Source organism: Oreochromis aureus, linkage group 7 (assembly GCF_013358895.1).
Source record: "Oreochromis aureus strain Israel breed Guangdong linkage group 7, ZZ_aureus, whole genome shotgun sequence".
NCBI lineage: Eukaryota > Metazoa > Chordata > Actinopteri > Cichliformes > Cichlidae > Oreochromis > Oreochromis aureus.
The window spans coordinates 41,011,286-41,025,896 of NC_052948.1; the positions used below are offsets into that span (position 1 = coordinate 41,011,286).

At 37.7% G+C, this 14,611-nt stretch overlaps 1 protein-coding gene across 2 annotated transcripts in view; it reads right to left on the bottom strand.

The window, feature by feature from the left end:
- Nucleotides 1-14,611, bottom strand: part of si:dkey-112m2.1 (transmembrane protein 132C) — a 169,723-nt gene that overhangs the window by 10,719 nt on the left and 144,393 nt on the right. For both annotated transcript variants that reach the window (XM_039614229.1, XM_039614228.1), the window contains exons 6-7: nucleotides 9,561-9,704; nucleotides 3,616-3,824 (exon numbers count right to left, since the gene is read on the bottom strand). In XM_039614229.1, coding sequence (XP_039470163.1) covers nucleotides 3,616-3,824; nucleotides 9,561-9,704 — 353 coding nt within the window. The remainder of the gene's footprint in view (nucleotides 1-3,615; nucleotides 3,825-9,560; nucleotides 9,705-14,611) is intronic.

The following is a 14,611-nucleotide window of genomic DNA, read 5'->3' on the forward strand; positions in this document are numbered from 1 at the left end:
CTATAAAAGAGGCTTAAAGAAAAAAGGTTTGGCAGAGAGCTGAAGCTCCTCCTTGACTAGTTTACTAACGGACAATTTTTTGGGTCAAAGATTTTCATTTCCTGAAATTCTTTTTTTCATTCCGGGCTAAAGACGAGAGGGACCGCCTTACCTGTTATCAACACACAGTTCAAAGTCAAGCATCCCTTATGGTACCAGCATGCATCAGTGCACATGCCATGAGTAACCTGCACATTTGGAGCAACATTTCCTGTCATTCAGAGGATCTTTCTTCAGTAAAGGGCTTGCTAATTTAAGCAGGTCGATGGCAAATCACATTCTGCTGTTATTACACCAACCTTAATTAAAAGTGTTTGGATATTAAACTGGCCTGCTGTCTAGACCTGTCACCCATTTATAATAAGTGGAATGAGAAATATGAGCTCTCTTGAGCTTTTATCACATATGAAACAAAAATGGACCCAAATGCTTACAGTATTTTCAAAAATGCGATGCAACACAGTGGTAAACATGCCCGTATTTGAACTTTTTAAAAAGTGTCTTTTTGCTACTTGTCTTCTGTACTTAAATGCAGTGTTTAAATCAAGGATTTTTTTACACACCAACTGGAAATGGTGTTGTAATAATAAAAATGTACACTTCTAAAACACTGTAAATATCCCACTGGCCTGTCTGTGCTGTACTTTCTTAGTAGTATGTCGTACTATTCCTGTTAAGGCATAAGACACACACATTATTCTCATCCATCTCCACTTTATATTCCATTAGTATATATCACTCGCCTATAAATCTGTTTTTCTTCTCTCTTTTTTCGTCCTGTGCTATGTCATCATCATCGCTCTCACACTGTGTGTCTGCCTCATTCTATATTCTCAACATAAACTTGTTATTGGACTTCCTTGTAATCTATTTTTCCAACTTTCTTCCTATGCTTTTCTCTCCCTCTTCTCCTTGCTCTCACCTCATATTGTCTTATTCTTTCAAGCTCTGCCTGCCTCTCTTTACCGGTCAGGTGGCTGTGGGGGAGTGACAGTGACAGTTCCCATTAGGTTTAATGAGGTATGGCCGGTCTGGCAGGAAAACGGGCTGACAGTTTAACATGATGTGGCCCAATGGCTTGGCTTAGTTATAACCTGCCTTCCCCATCCCCTCCCTGGTTCTTATTCCACATCAGTAAAAGGACGGCACTTTAAACCAAGGTGACACTGTTTGCTGGCATCAGAAACAGGAGGTCAGGGCATGTTTGTAGCAGGAAGTGAGAGGTCAGCCATAGCACTTTCGTTAATGTACACATAAGCACACTGACCCGTGAAAGCATTTATAAACCATTAATAAACCAGTGCCACCCCTGTTAAACTACATATAATACACGTTCTTCACACAGTGATGCGCTTGAAAGAAATGATTGATGTGATCCTGCTTAGGTACCAGGGGGCATTTGTGTTAGAGTGCCACCCTGTGGGTGGTACGCTAATTGGTAACGTGAGGTATTTCTGAGTTGAAATAATCTTTAAGACTCCTTAGTTAGCATTTACACTGCTTTCTTTAATTGAAAACATAAAAATAATGTAAAAAGTGTTTGTACACATGATATATACACCACAGCTACCCCTGCTGCAATAATGAATGACATTATTTTGACATATTTCATCATTACATACTACATAACATCTGTTCCAGTTCAGAAATAGTAAACATGGCCATTTTGAAAGCAGCATCACTATTACTGAAAAAAGAAGAAATTTTAAAAAACAGTATCTTCATAAGAAGTTGGCTTTTTTTCTTAGTCTCTGGAATTTCATTTTAGGGAAGAAGCACAAACATCTTTTCTAATTGTTTTTTCACTGGTTTTGCATTTGGCCAGGATCACAGGAACAAACTTCATGAGGTATGCCATAGAATACCAGAATTGGCAGGTCCACCACTGAGACACGTGACAGGCGTGAATGTTATGCTACCTGTAACTAGGCATGACGAGTTTGGTAGTCGGTCAGTGATGGTCTGGGGAGGTATATCCATGGAGGGACACACAGACGCTAGCAACAGGAACCCGACTGTCATTAGGTTTTAAGATGAGATCTTTGGACCCATCGTCAGACTTGATGAAGGATTGATAACACCGACTGGCTCTGGCTCTGGGATATTGTGTTTCAGTCTGTCCAATGTCAACGTCACCAGTTTGCACCTCAGAATGTTCAGGAACTCAGCGATGTCCTAGTCCAAGCGGACTTTGGGGGGGGGGATCCCCAAGGACACATCTGTCGTCTCATTAGGAGCATGCTCCGATTTTGTCAGGACTACTACTGAGTACTGAGTAAGTATTTTAAGTGTCTCCCATTAAACTTATATCTTGCACAATCATTTTTTCACTTTAATTTTCAGGGAGTATTTGAATTCAGCCCTCTGCTGATTGATCCTTATCATTTCCATCAAATGATGTGGCACCCTTCATTCCTAACACATGACCAAGTCCATATCAATATAGATGTCCAGCATGGTTTTTTTCACATTGGTCCAAAAACTTCCATGAGTGTTCTGATGGTTGAGTTGGTGCCTATGATGCCATGCCATATGACCTGCATCATATCAAACCACACAGGACTGATTTGGGCTGACCCTTCCATCCAAGGTGACAATACCGACATCCATATAATCCTTAAAACTTACCTTACCTATTCTGAAAGCAGCGTCTTCATTCACAGCAAACTGGGGTTCTAACTGTGACAACTGATTCTCTCACTCATTACTCACTGCTACAAATCATGACGTTTATGTCATCTGCTACCTCATGTAACTGCTCCTTTCATTCCACACTATAATTCATGAATATATATCTTGGCTCAAAGACAAAGGCGGTAAACACTGGGGCGCAGGGAACAATCTAAATCATTTTCACTTATAAACACAACAGTGCTCTATTGTTTCTTCAACGTAGTCACTATAAATATGATCACAGTAAATCATAATTATAAAAGCTATTATTAAATGTAAATTAGTCACTGTGCTTCACTGATCTTTGATATTGAAAAGGGTTAGTTTTATTTTCATCAGCAGAAATCATATTAGCAGAAAGATCATTAATTTAAATATTTTTATTAGGATCATCTTGTACAACTCACGCTGCACTGCACAGATCATTGTACACTATATCTCTTTACACCCTCAGGAATATGCTCAAGCTCTGTAATGCTCAAAATTATTAGTCATTCCTTATTCAGTATAAGTACTTTTTTCCCCCCCCCGTAGACCAGTTCAGTGAATTATTAGACACTTATTATGCAGCTGCACTTGCATTTTGCTTCATATGTCTGCACCATCATTACTGAGCCAATTTCATGTGGCCTCCTTTTTTATTTATTTATTTTTTTAACCAAATGAAAAATATGATTGTCATAAAGGGATTATTAAGAACTTCTCAGGTTTATGACCTACATAGTGAAATTTTGATTTTTGTGCTGCATCTTTTTTAAGTTGCCAACGTTTCTTGTGATATACAGATACGGGATAAAGCCCCCTCAGCCCACCAGAGTCAGTTTCTGAAGTGATGAAAGTGATGATGTGGCTTTTTTATTACAACATGCAACAACACAGACACAACAGACAGTCATGACTTACCTCCTATTGTTCATACTAACAGGGACCCTCCAACCCTTAATCTGGCTGAGCTCAGGGTCAGCCACATCAATTAGCAAGGGTAGGCGGGGCATCCATACGCTCATCTCGAGTTGTGCATTCAGAAAACTATAGGTGAAGTTAAGCATCACCCTGTTCTTTCCCCTTGTCTCCTTTCCATTGACATACACATAGTCACAGCGCTCTGAAACCTAAAGAATAAAGGAAAAATGGAAAATAAGATGCAAAAACACTGTTTACAGTTCAGTCAGATCTCTCAGGTCATCAGGGCAGATCTTTAAATGGTTCCTGTAATTAGATCTAAGTGTGATGAAGGTGCTTTCAGTTATTGCGGTCCTGTTCTTCGGAACAAGCAACCTGCTGATCTGAAATCAATTACATCTGTGCATACATTAAAAACAGACTAGAAACCTTTTTATTAACACGGGCCTACACTCAGCACATGTTTTCACTGCCTTTGGCATTGTAAACCTACACAGGTTTTTATGTTCTTCTGTGTCAAGCACATTGAGTTTGCCATTGCCAAAACAATTTACATGACTTAAAGATTGCAAAGTACTCAAGAACAATCTCACTGCCAAAAAACTACAACAAAATAATAAAATAAAATAGGAATAAATAATAAAGCATAATTAGACATAATGTTTTCATATTGCCCATCTGTCCATCCATCTGTCTGTCCAACTCTAAGAAACATGGTATTTCTTAAAGAATACTTAAAGATGACTTAAAGATTGCAAAGTACTCTAGAATCTGATTGCCAAAACAATCTAACCAGGAAAAAATAAGAATAAATAAGCAAACCTACTTTCGACCTAATATCTGGAGATACAAAAATCCACTGTAGAAGTAAAGTTTTTCACCTTTTTTTCTTACATAGTAAGTAAATTTGATCATTTAGGCTGCTTTGAAAAAGATTAAGTGCTTGGATCACTCAATGTCTTTCGGTTTCTTTTCAGTGTGTGTTTGTGTTCAGAACCGCTCTATTCTTAATGCATGCTTGTGTGTGAAGCATAGTATGTGCACAAATTATGTGACTTTGGTCCAACTTAACAGATGGAGCTACGAAATGACACAAACCTATTTCATCTACCCAGAGAGAAAAACACTTGCTCAAAACAAATTATGAAGTGGCTGGATAGAGTACACCACCAGTCATTTGCCAAAGTTACTCTGATACATCTCCAACATAAAGAACTGATGCAGCATGAACATCAGAAGTATCTGTCATTATCTCCAAAGCCCCAGAAACTCCTTATCAAACATTTTCCCCTTGAGGAACAAATGTATTTAACAGTCCGTCATCGAATTTTGTTTGTAATCACTTGCATTTCATTTCTTTTCACTCTCAAATACCATATAAGCTTGATTGGCACAACTGGTAATTTCAGCACATGTCCTCAATACTGACAATTGCTTCTTTATAACAAACCAGTCACAAGAAGACTGTCATCTGTCGCCACTTCTTTGCATATAACTTGGCAGCTTTACTCTCGAATGATGTCAAACCAAGCCCTCTCTCTGAGGAACAAAAGTGACAGCTTGCTGTCTGTCAGTTTTCTCCTCCTCCTCCCTTTTATTTCCCTTTTCTCTTTCTCTCCCACTCCTTCGCTCTCACCCTCAGCCTTCTCCAGCATTACTGCACCTCCTACATATTTCGTCTTCTTGTAATGAGAACAGGTTGCAACTCTGAAAGGATTCTTAGATTCCAATCAAAGCGAGGGAAAGTTTAGGGTTTCACCTCGATGTATGCTAAATGGAAATGTAAAGCAGTATGAATTCAATTCATTTTCATTTAAAGTTTTCTAGCTATTTGTCTTAACGAGTGCAAACCAAGCAATGCAAGGCTGATACTGGATTGCATACAGTCACAAAACCCACATGAGGATAATTTCTTTGTTCTTGTGATTTTAAAGTATAGAAGGCAACCATCCAGAGAGTAAGCTAAATCTATCTACTTCTGCATTTTTCAGTCACACTTTTTTTTTGCTCTTTTATTATGCCTCAATGCCGAAGACATAATGTTTTCAGATTGCCCATCTGTCCATCCATCTGTCTGTCTAATTCTAACAAACGTGGTATTTCTTAAAGAATACTTAAACATAACTTAAAGACTGCAAAGTTCTCAAGAATGATCTGATTAAACTTAGTGTCAAAAGGCCAAGGTCACTGTGACCTTACACAGCACTTTTTTGGCATTAACCGAATAATTCACTTGCAAAATTATGACAAACCTCATACAAATGTCTAACATCCACTACAAAAGTACATAAAACACACTAGATATTGAACAAAATATGACGGGACAGATCCAAAGGTGACAGAAACCAAAACATGCCATGGATTGCATCGGTGTTTTAAGGGAGAAAAACTATTCTTTGTTTGCTTTGGTAGCATTTTTTGTTATTTCCATTGTGTTTTAATTAGGCACACAAATCACTGCATCATACTAACAGGATCTAATAACCTTTTACAGGTTAACTTCACTGTGACATCATAATGTTCTGAAAAAAAAAAGGTAAAAACAACTGTTTTCTTACTGTTACAGCAGAGTACGGATGGTGACCAAGTTTAATAACTGATTCCATGTTTATTCCCTCGCTCTCTTTTTTACTGCAGTGTTTTCAAACTAGTTCCACTCTAACACTTGAGCTCCATATATGTCTATACTTACATAAAGTATAGTTCATGATAACCATTAATGATAAACTTAGCTTGAAGATGAAATTAAGACTCATCTGTTTGTCTTGAAAACAGACAGAAATTACTTTGTCACTTTGTTACTGATAATGCAATCACAGATAAAGGCACTTCATAAACTTAGAGGGTACATATGAGAGTTACTGACTGAAATAATTCTGACTGACTAACCTGACTAAAACCGACTCATGAGAGAGCACTGTATTTAACATGTATGAAGTACTATGTTTTGGGGGTCGCAAAATTTCTGCTGTGAGCATTTGCTCTTCTAAACCCTAAAGAGTTAAAGCTCAGTGGTTTACTGGATCCGTCAAGTGTTCTACATTATTGGGATAAAAGGAGAAACTGTAGCACAACACTTTCAATCAGAAAATAATCATCAGAAAATAAATAAACTTGCAGCGTAGTACATCAATGATGGATCTATTGTCTTTTTTTTCCCCCATTCTAAAGCTGTGACTTATATGAGGGGGCTCACAGGTTTTGGAAACAATGAGAATTTTGAATTGGGTTCAATGGCAGTTTTTTTCTGGATTGCTATTGAAACACTCTTAAATACAACACGCTCTAAATGTCAAGAGCAAGCCAGATGACTGGGTGAACTTCAATACAGTATTATTATATGTGAAGTGTAAAGAAGAGTACTTGCTGTGATTGAGGCTGGAAGTTACACTATATAGACAAAGGTATTGGTCCATTTTAAACTTCGGTTGTTTTCAGTCCTATTTTCACAGGTAAAATCAAGCTCCTAACCATGCAGTCTGCTCTGCAAGCATCTGTAAAGAAAGCGCTCACTGAATTAAAGTGCCACCGCTGCAGAAGTCAGTTGGTATAAAATTTCTTCCCACTAGAAGATCTAGTTGCCATTTAAGCATATTGTGATCATACTGCCCTTCAGTAGAGATTCAAACTATAGACTGAATGCTCTGATTATTGCATTTTGTTTTTTAGTAATGATTAACATGGCATTAATCATGTAGTGCAGTAAGCACAGCAGGCTATTGAAGGTATTGTATTTGAATATAATGTTTTATTTATGCACTGACAGGTTACTTACACTTTTTCGTGTCTTGCAGGACGGGCTGCACATCTGATTGTGTCACTCCATTTTTTTCTCCCTAGTTTGATGTATTTTAAAACTTCTTTTTTACTTGGGTTTGTTTTTATGTTAACTGGGCCAGGCGCAATATTAGTCAGGCATTATGCAGTACCTGAGTTGGGGCTAACACCTCACAGGAATCAGGCCTTGCATAGGTGTTTATGGCAAACTGATTTGCTGTGTCTATTATAACTTGTTTGCAGTGGTGCCAATTATTTCTTAGGGGTACACTTAGTGCACGTAATAAGTGCCCCTGTGGGATCGTAGTTATTTGGGGTCGATTTGGTTAAAAAAAAAAAAAGCACCTGTAAGTTTCCTGTTGGTGAAAGCGAGTTATCAGGTGATTGCTAAATTGCTGATGGGTTGCACCATTAAAGGTACATTGTGGATCATTAGTGGTCTTTTATTATGATAGTATAATTTTATTGCAAACCCCTTGAAATAATAAAATTGTATACATTTTGGCTGATATTGACCGCTTGTCCCATTTATTCTGGACTCGTCCCTGCATGATCTCCTGACCGGAAGTTTGTAAGAGCAGGATCAAGGCCTCAGTGCTCACCGTGTGTGTTTTTGATCACTACACTTATATAACTCTCTTATGTTTCCCTGTGTTTACCAGTTTCCTGTCTTTAATGACTTCATGTTTGTGTCACTGTTGTCACTTTGGGTTTCATTTGGTGACTACATTTCCTTGGGCTTCTTTTGTTGTTTTACTCCCTCTCTCTGTCCCTTGTAATTATCTGCTCTGCCCTTATTGTGTTCATCAGTTCCTCATTGCCTTGTTCTTCCACTTATCTTTGTCAGAGAAGTGTCCTTTGCTCATGTTTCACCTGTGCTCTCCTTGTATAGCACCTTGTGCCTTCCTCTGCTTCCCTTTTTTGCTCATCACTTTGCTGCATTTAACTTTAGATCATTTACCCTGTGTATTGTATCTGGATTACTTATCACCATTTGGGCTTTATTTTTGAAGTATCAGCTTAGTGAAATAAAGCTCATCTTTTGTTAGATTGTGTCTGCATTCGGGTCCTCCTTTTTGTCTACATATAACATAAAGAAAAGAAGGATTTAACCTTCAAAGTCTCAAAAAAACAGTGAAGTTGGGAAAAATAAAGCTGTTTTATCTCGAGATTCCTTTGAAAATAGTTTGAAGAAAAGATGGGTACTGCTTACTGTTCTCAAACCCGACGAGGGGAGTAGACTACTGAGGTCAGCGTCACAATATGTGGTACTACTTCAGTTGATAATTAAACCCTTTGAGAGATCTCCCTCTTTTCTTCTATCTGATATGCATGTATAGTAAACACAACACACTTGTAGCACTGTTCTTTTTTTATCACGCATACTCACAATCAAGAATAAACACTTTTATTTTTCTTATTTTTCCCCAGTTATATTTTTCTTGCTTCTCCTTTCACATAACGCCGCAGAGACGGATAATAAATCTGCTGTGGCGGTAAACAGCTCACAATTATTTCCTTATTTTATGTTAACAATAAATCCTTTGCAGCACTTCCCAAAAATTCAGTAAGGTTTTAGATTAATTATGTAAGCCCTCTAAAAGCCAATGAAAATCAACTTACAGAGATTTAAAACTTGCTATATTCAGTCATGGTGAGCAGTTTGTCACCTTGACAGTTTGATGGTGTTATGTAATATATAAGTGGTACGGATACAGACTCTCTTTCAGCATGATGATTGTTAATTATTCCTCCTCTAAAACAAGAGCCGAGTATAGAGTATGTAATCAGTATTTTTTTTTTGTCTGTTTCTCAGCAAGATTACACAAAAAAACTGCCGAGCTGCACTTCATGGTGGCGAATTGGAGCATGAGAAAAGGATAAACCAATTTAATCCCCCCCTCCCTCCTTTCTAGGGTTTCTGTGATTTAAATCTGACTTTCTCAAACAGCTTTCTATTTTTCTCTTGCCATTAAACAAATGTATTTTAGTACATGTTTTGCTAGAAGAAAACGAGCACCTTCATTTTCATTTCACTGTGCGAAAAACTCTTGAAGCCCACGAACAAAAGTTGTATTCTTCCTGCTAACGTACCTGCATGCCACTAGAAAGCTGAGCATTAAGGATAAGATAAACTGGAAAAAAAAAAGAATACATGTTGCACGAACCTTGATAACCTGTTCATCCGTTGACTTGCACTCCACTGACTCTGTAACATCAGAGACCGCACCATCCGTCCCTACAGTGACGACCTTTACCGGAACAGCGACAGTACGCCCAGTGAGCACAGCCGTGTTGAGAATTTCAGTGTCCTGTAAGGTGAAAAAGAAAGAAACATACACATACTCTTAATATTACTATTATTATAAACTATTTTGCTGCTGCCTCATTCCTGCTTTAACCCTAGTTAAGAATCCATTGGCTGATTTTCTACTAGATAAAGCAGCTGATGGGCTGAAAGTTGATGATGAAGCAGCAATGAAAAACTTGGCTACAGCTTCTCTACAAGATGACCAATAACATTTAAAGAGCAATCTCTGGGAGTAAAAAAAAAATCAAGCCAACATGAAAGTGTGAAAAGCATGTATGTTCTTGAAAGGCCACTTGAGGCTGGAAAGCGGATCAGTCCCTGTAGATTCCAATGTTAAAATACAGCTAAAATATGCTTTTACAACCTGCCACCAAACAATTTTCATTGCTTGAGTTGATTTCCCCCCTTGACAATAACGGATGATTTTTTTGTTTGTTTGTTTTTTTATAACTCATCTGTTTAAATTTTACTAAGGATTTAATTTAATTTGCTTTAGCCCTTTTGGCGTGTGGCTGTTTTGAGGGATAGGTGGGTGTTGATTAGGCCACTCTAAATCTGCTAGCCTTCACCTCAGCTAACTGGTGACAGCGTGTTGATAGTGTTTGTGGTGTCGGTGCCTTGGTGCCAGCAAGCCTTATTATTATCTGACAATATAATATCTGACAAATAACAAGGCTTGTGCTGTGTCTTCATTATAATGAAAGCTGGACCAAAAAGTCTGTGCTTCACTTTTGGTGCTTTTTTTTAATTTATTTTTTTATTTTGTACGAATCAGCAGAGAGGTGTACTATGAATGGAGGTTAGGTTAGCCAGGACTGTTGAGCTTAAGGTCGGAGTTTTCACAAAAGTGTCACTCTTTTTACCTTGATAATCACCATGGTAGTATGTGCTCAACACATAAACTGGTTCTCAGCAGACGGTGTTTAGTATTTTGGTTTTAAGGGGGCTGGGTGATCAGGAATTTTCTGGAATGCATGTTATAGATGCATAAACTGCATAAACTGCAGCTGTTGGAGCTCTGATTAGAAAAATGATTAGTTACATTTGTAGGTTTTTTATCACCAGTAATTTTCAATCATGAAAATTAATTTTGCATTGATAAACTAAAGGGATTTCCACATCTCCTTTATTAGGCTGTGGGAGACTGAGAGACCTGCACACACCGACTAACATTTAATCCTTAAATGTATCACAATTTTCGGAGCTCTATTGTGCAGCTTTCCTGTTAGGAAAAAAAACCCAGCAGCAGCGAGTGTGCACAGAGTGGTAAAATAAACATAAGTCAATAATGTTTGTTTTCCTTCTGCTCAGCGTGTTTGTGATGATTGTAGAATCAGATTAATGATCATCTGCAGCATGACTTTTTTGTCTTATTTTCAGCACCAGTTTAGCATTTTACTGCTCACTATATCTCTTTATAATGTTCATAGATCTTTATTATTCATTAGTGTGATGATGTCTCTGATTGGAGTAGGTGATCCTCAATGGAAGCATGCAGCGAGCCTAATGCAGAAAGTCTGGTTTAACAGAGAAATCTGATAACCACCATCATGACACTCGTCACCTCTGACTGCGGTTTCACATTTTGTCTAGCTAGCTAATGCAAAGAAACACTAGTGAACGTTCTTTATAATATACCCCCTCAGGTCTCTGTCTCCATGGGATGCACCCCTCAAGTCCATGGATACAATTTACTAACCAATTTTGCTATAGCATTACTGTATCTGATAACTTCTGGCACTCCATCCTCTTATCACTTCTGGTTACAGATGCCAATGGCAACAATGCAATAATGCAACCAAGACTTCAAAAAATGGCTCTAAAAACCAACAGCAGTTACATCCATATTTAATAATCGACTCTATGATAACATCGCTTTCATGCTGGAATACTGAACCAGCATGAAACCGATGATCTGACAGCGTTTGACTGTTACTTTCTACTGACACCTTCATCCTTCTTATTTGCCAGACTTTTGGTGTTGTTGATTTTACAAATACACAGAATCATTTTGTGTTTAGAGAAAGTTCTATTCTCGACCATCATCCTCGTTGCTATGAATATTTTTTGTGAGCTCCATCAAAGAGCAGAACATTTCCAACAAAATCAGCGATAAATGTAACGCTAACACTCAAATACTGCAGGCAAATTAAATGTAAGATGATATATTTATGTGTAGACTTGGAAAAACATGATTTACTTATTGCCAGCTTTCCAAGTTATATACATAAACATAAACAGCACAACAATTGGCTAAAATAAAAAAGAATACAAATACATAACAGGAATACCAGTGTGTTTCAAAGTGACCTGAACGCTCTCTGCACACTAGTGCAGGGCAAGGGTTATTAGAAACGCGTGTATAGGCAAGCTTTTGGCCTGTGGGATGGGGGTTGGGGGTCATAATATTTAGGCAAAAGCCTTTAATGCTCAGTCTTTTGTTTTCTAGCTAGACCAAACAACACTTCATGTATGTTTGCATACATGAAAAACCTGTATTGTAGAAAAAAAATATACGTTTTATATTTATAGTGATATCCCTAATGTGTCTTCTATATACTGTGAACCTAGTTTCAAATACTATTTATTATCCGAAGGTCAAATCTCACGCAACTATAGACTGTAGTTATCGCAAAAGGCTTTTTACCTCAGCGTTCAAGTAGCCCATCATACAGTAAGGATGAGCAGCAGCTGTGAGAAGTGCTATTTACTGCTACAGAGATCCTGCAAAGCACAAGTGAGGCTGTGTGACTGTTCACTTAAAGATCTTTTTTTTTTTTTTTTCCTTCCTCCCTCTCCCTCCCTCTCCTTCCCTTCCCCCTCCTTCCTCTCCCCCTCCTTTTTTACATAAAATATAATTACCATTATATAAACAATCATATATATATATATATATATATATACACTTAAAGATCTTTGACAGCAAATAGTAAAGATTTTTTAAATTGACTTTTGCATCAGCCAATTAATAAGCATGCTTTTTTCATTTTGTTTACATTGCATAGAATGTATGAAGCAGCAAGTCTTCACATTTAACAATCCTGAAATAACTAAGTGTGGCATTTTTTAAATAACTCGAGTGATTACAAGATTCTCAAATCTCTGAACGATCAAAAATGCAACATTTCTATGTAAGAAAATATATATAAATTTTTATTCCGTGCATTTTTTTCCACCTTCTTAAAGTCTGATACCTACATCCCCACAATACAATATTCAATGATGGGTGTGATGGTTCAATCGAAGATTAGAAGCAGCTAACACAGCTCTGGGCTACAGAAATGTTGTAAGCTCACTTCTAATTCTCCCCTTGATTTTTTTTAATTTGAATGTCTACTCTTTAGCTCAGCCGATACCGCCCCGAGAGACATCACTTATTAGTTTAAATCGATTTTGAACAGCCCCTCTTGAACCACGCAGAGCTTTACATCACATATACAGTGGTAATTCTTCAGCTCAGTAAACAGATGCCTAATATTGTTCCCTCTTTACTAGTTTACATTGCAGTGAGGTCACAGTATGACAGTTATTCGAGTCTTCCCCAGCTATTCACCATTATTCCCCAGAACCAATCTGAATTAAAAGAAAAAATACAAAACAATGACAATAATGCTTCACACCAAATTGCAGTCATTCCAAAGCTATAGCCAGATTCACTTGAGAATGACAGGCCTTACAGAAGAGCAGGAAGAAGATAATGAGATCAATTAAGACAATGCCTGGTAATCCTTGAGCTCTCAGTGTGTTGGTCGTATAGAAGATTTGCTATAACAGTAGATCATTCTCATCACTGCTCAGTTTAAATAAGACTACTAAGAGCCTGTGAATGCCAAAGGCATCTATTTGTTCATTAAAACGGTTGCCTTTTTGTTTTTCTTTGTCATTAACTATCCCCCGTATCTGCAGACATACACACAGAGGAACTGCTTTTTAACCTTGGTGAAATGTGTGGCGGTGATTTCATGCTGTTCTGTTTAAATATTTCTTGCTTGGCTGATAGATCTTTCTCAAGGGATGTGTTTGGCCTGCCACAAGGGAAACAAACCCGAAAGTTAGAATGAACAGAGGGCAAATTCCTGCAAGTGAGCAATTTAGTGCCATCCTTTACAAGCACAATTGTTAGGCCACTTGTACATTTCAAGTTTCACAAAGACAAACAAACTTGCAAGTCTGTGTTGTTTGAGTTTCAGATCATTTATAGTATATTGATGGTTAAGCATGGGATATACAGTGCACAATTCAGTTCCTGAAATGGATTTGAAAGTGTGGCTCGTTTCTCACAGATTCAAATGATATTCAAGCATATTTAAATCTCCAGCATTCCAGTAAAGCCAACACTCAACAAGTGAGACATCCATATAAACTCATCCTTGTTCCTCAGTGAATGATGAATATATTTGCTGCTAACTGTATGGTGCTGATGATAATAAGCACCTATAAAAAGTCTTCTCTGTGTGATCACTACTTCTACATGTAATGGAAGTACCTTTTTTTTTTTTTCCTGAGTGAGCCATTACAACTGGAACAGCATGATAAAAATGAGGTCTTAATGATCTTCAGCATGTATTGCGGAGACTGTCCATCCTCATAAAGAACTGAGTAGTGAACAAGATCAAATGTAATCCACATAATGACAAAAAAAGTGAAATTTAATAAGACAGCATTAATGATGCACGAGGCAGCAAAGGCAGCGTCTTCATCTGTAAAACCCACCTACGTCTCATCAGCCACCGCCTGGCTGTTCAATATCCCCCCCGTGGATGAGAGGGTCTGGTGTGTATTCCTCATTGACGAGGTCTACTTGTACACACCAGCAGATAAACATTCATGACTGAAAATGACTATATTATAGACTAATGCGCACACATACACGTAAACAGCTAAACACAGACACCTCCGCATGCACAT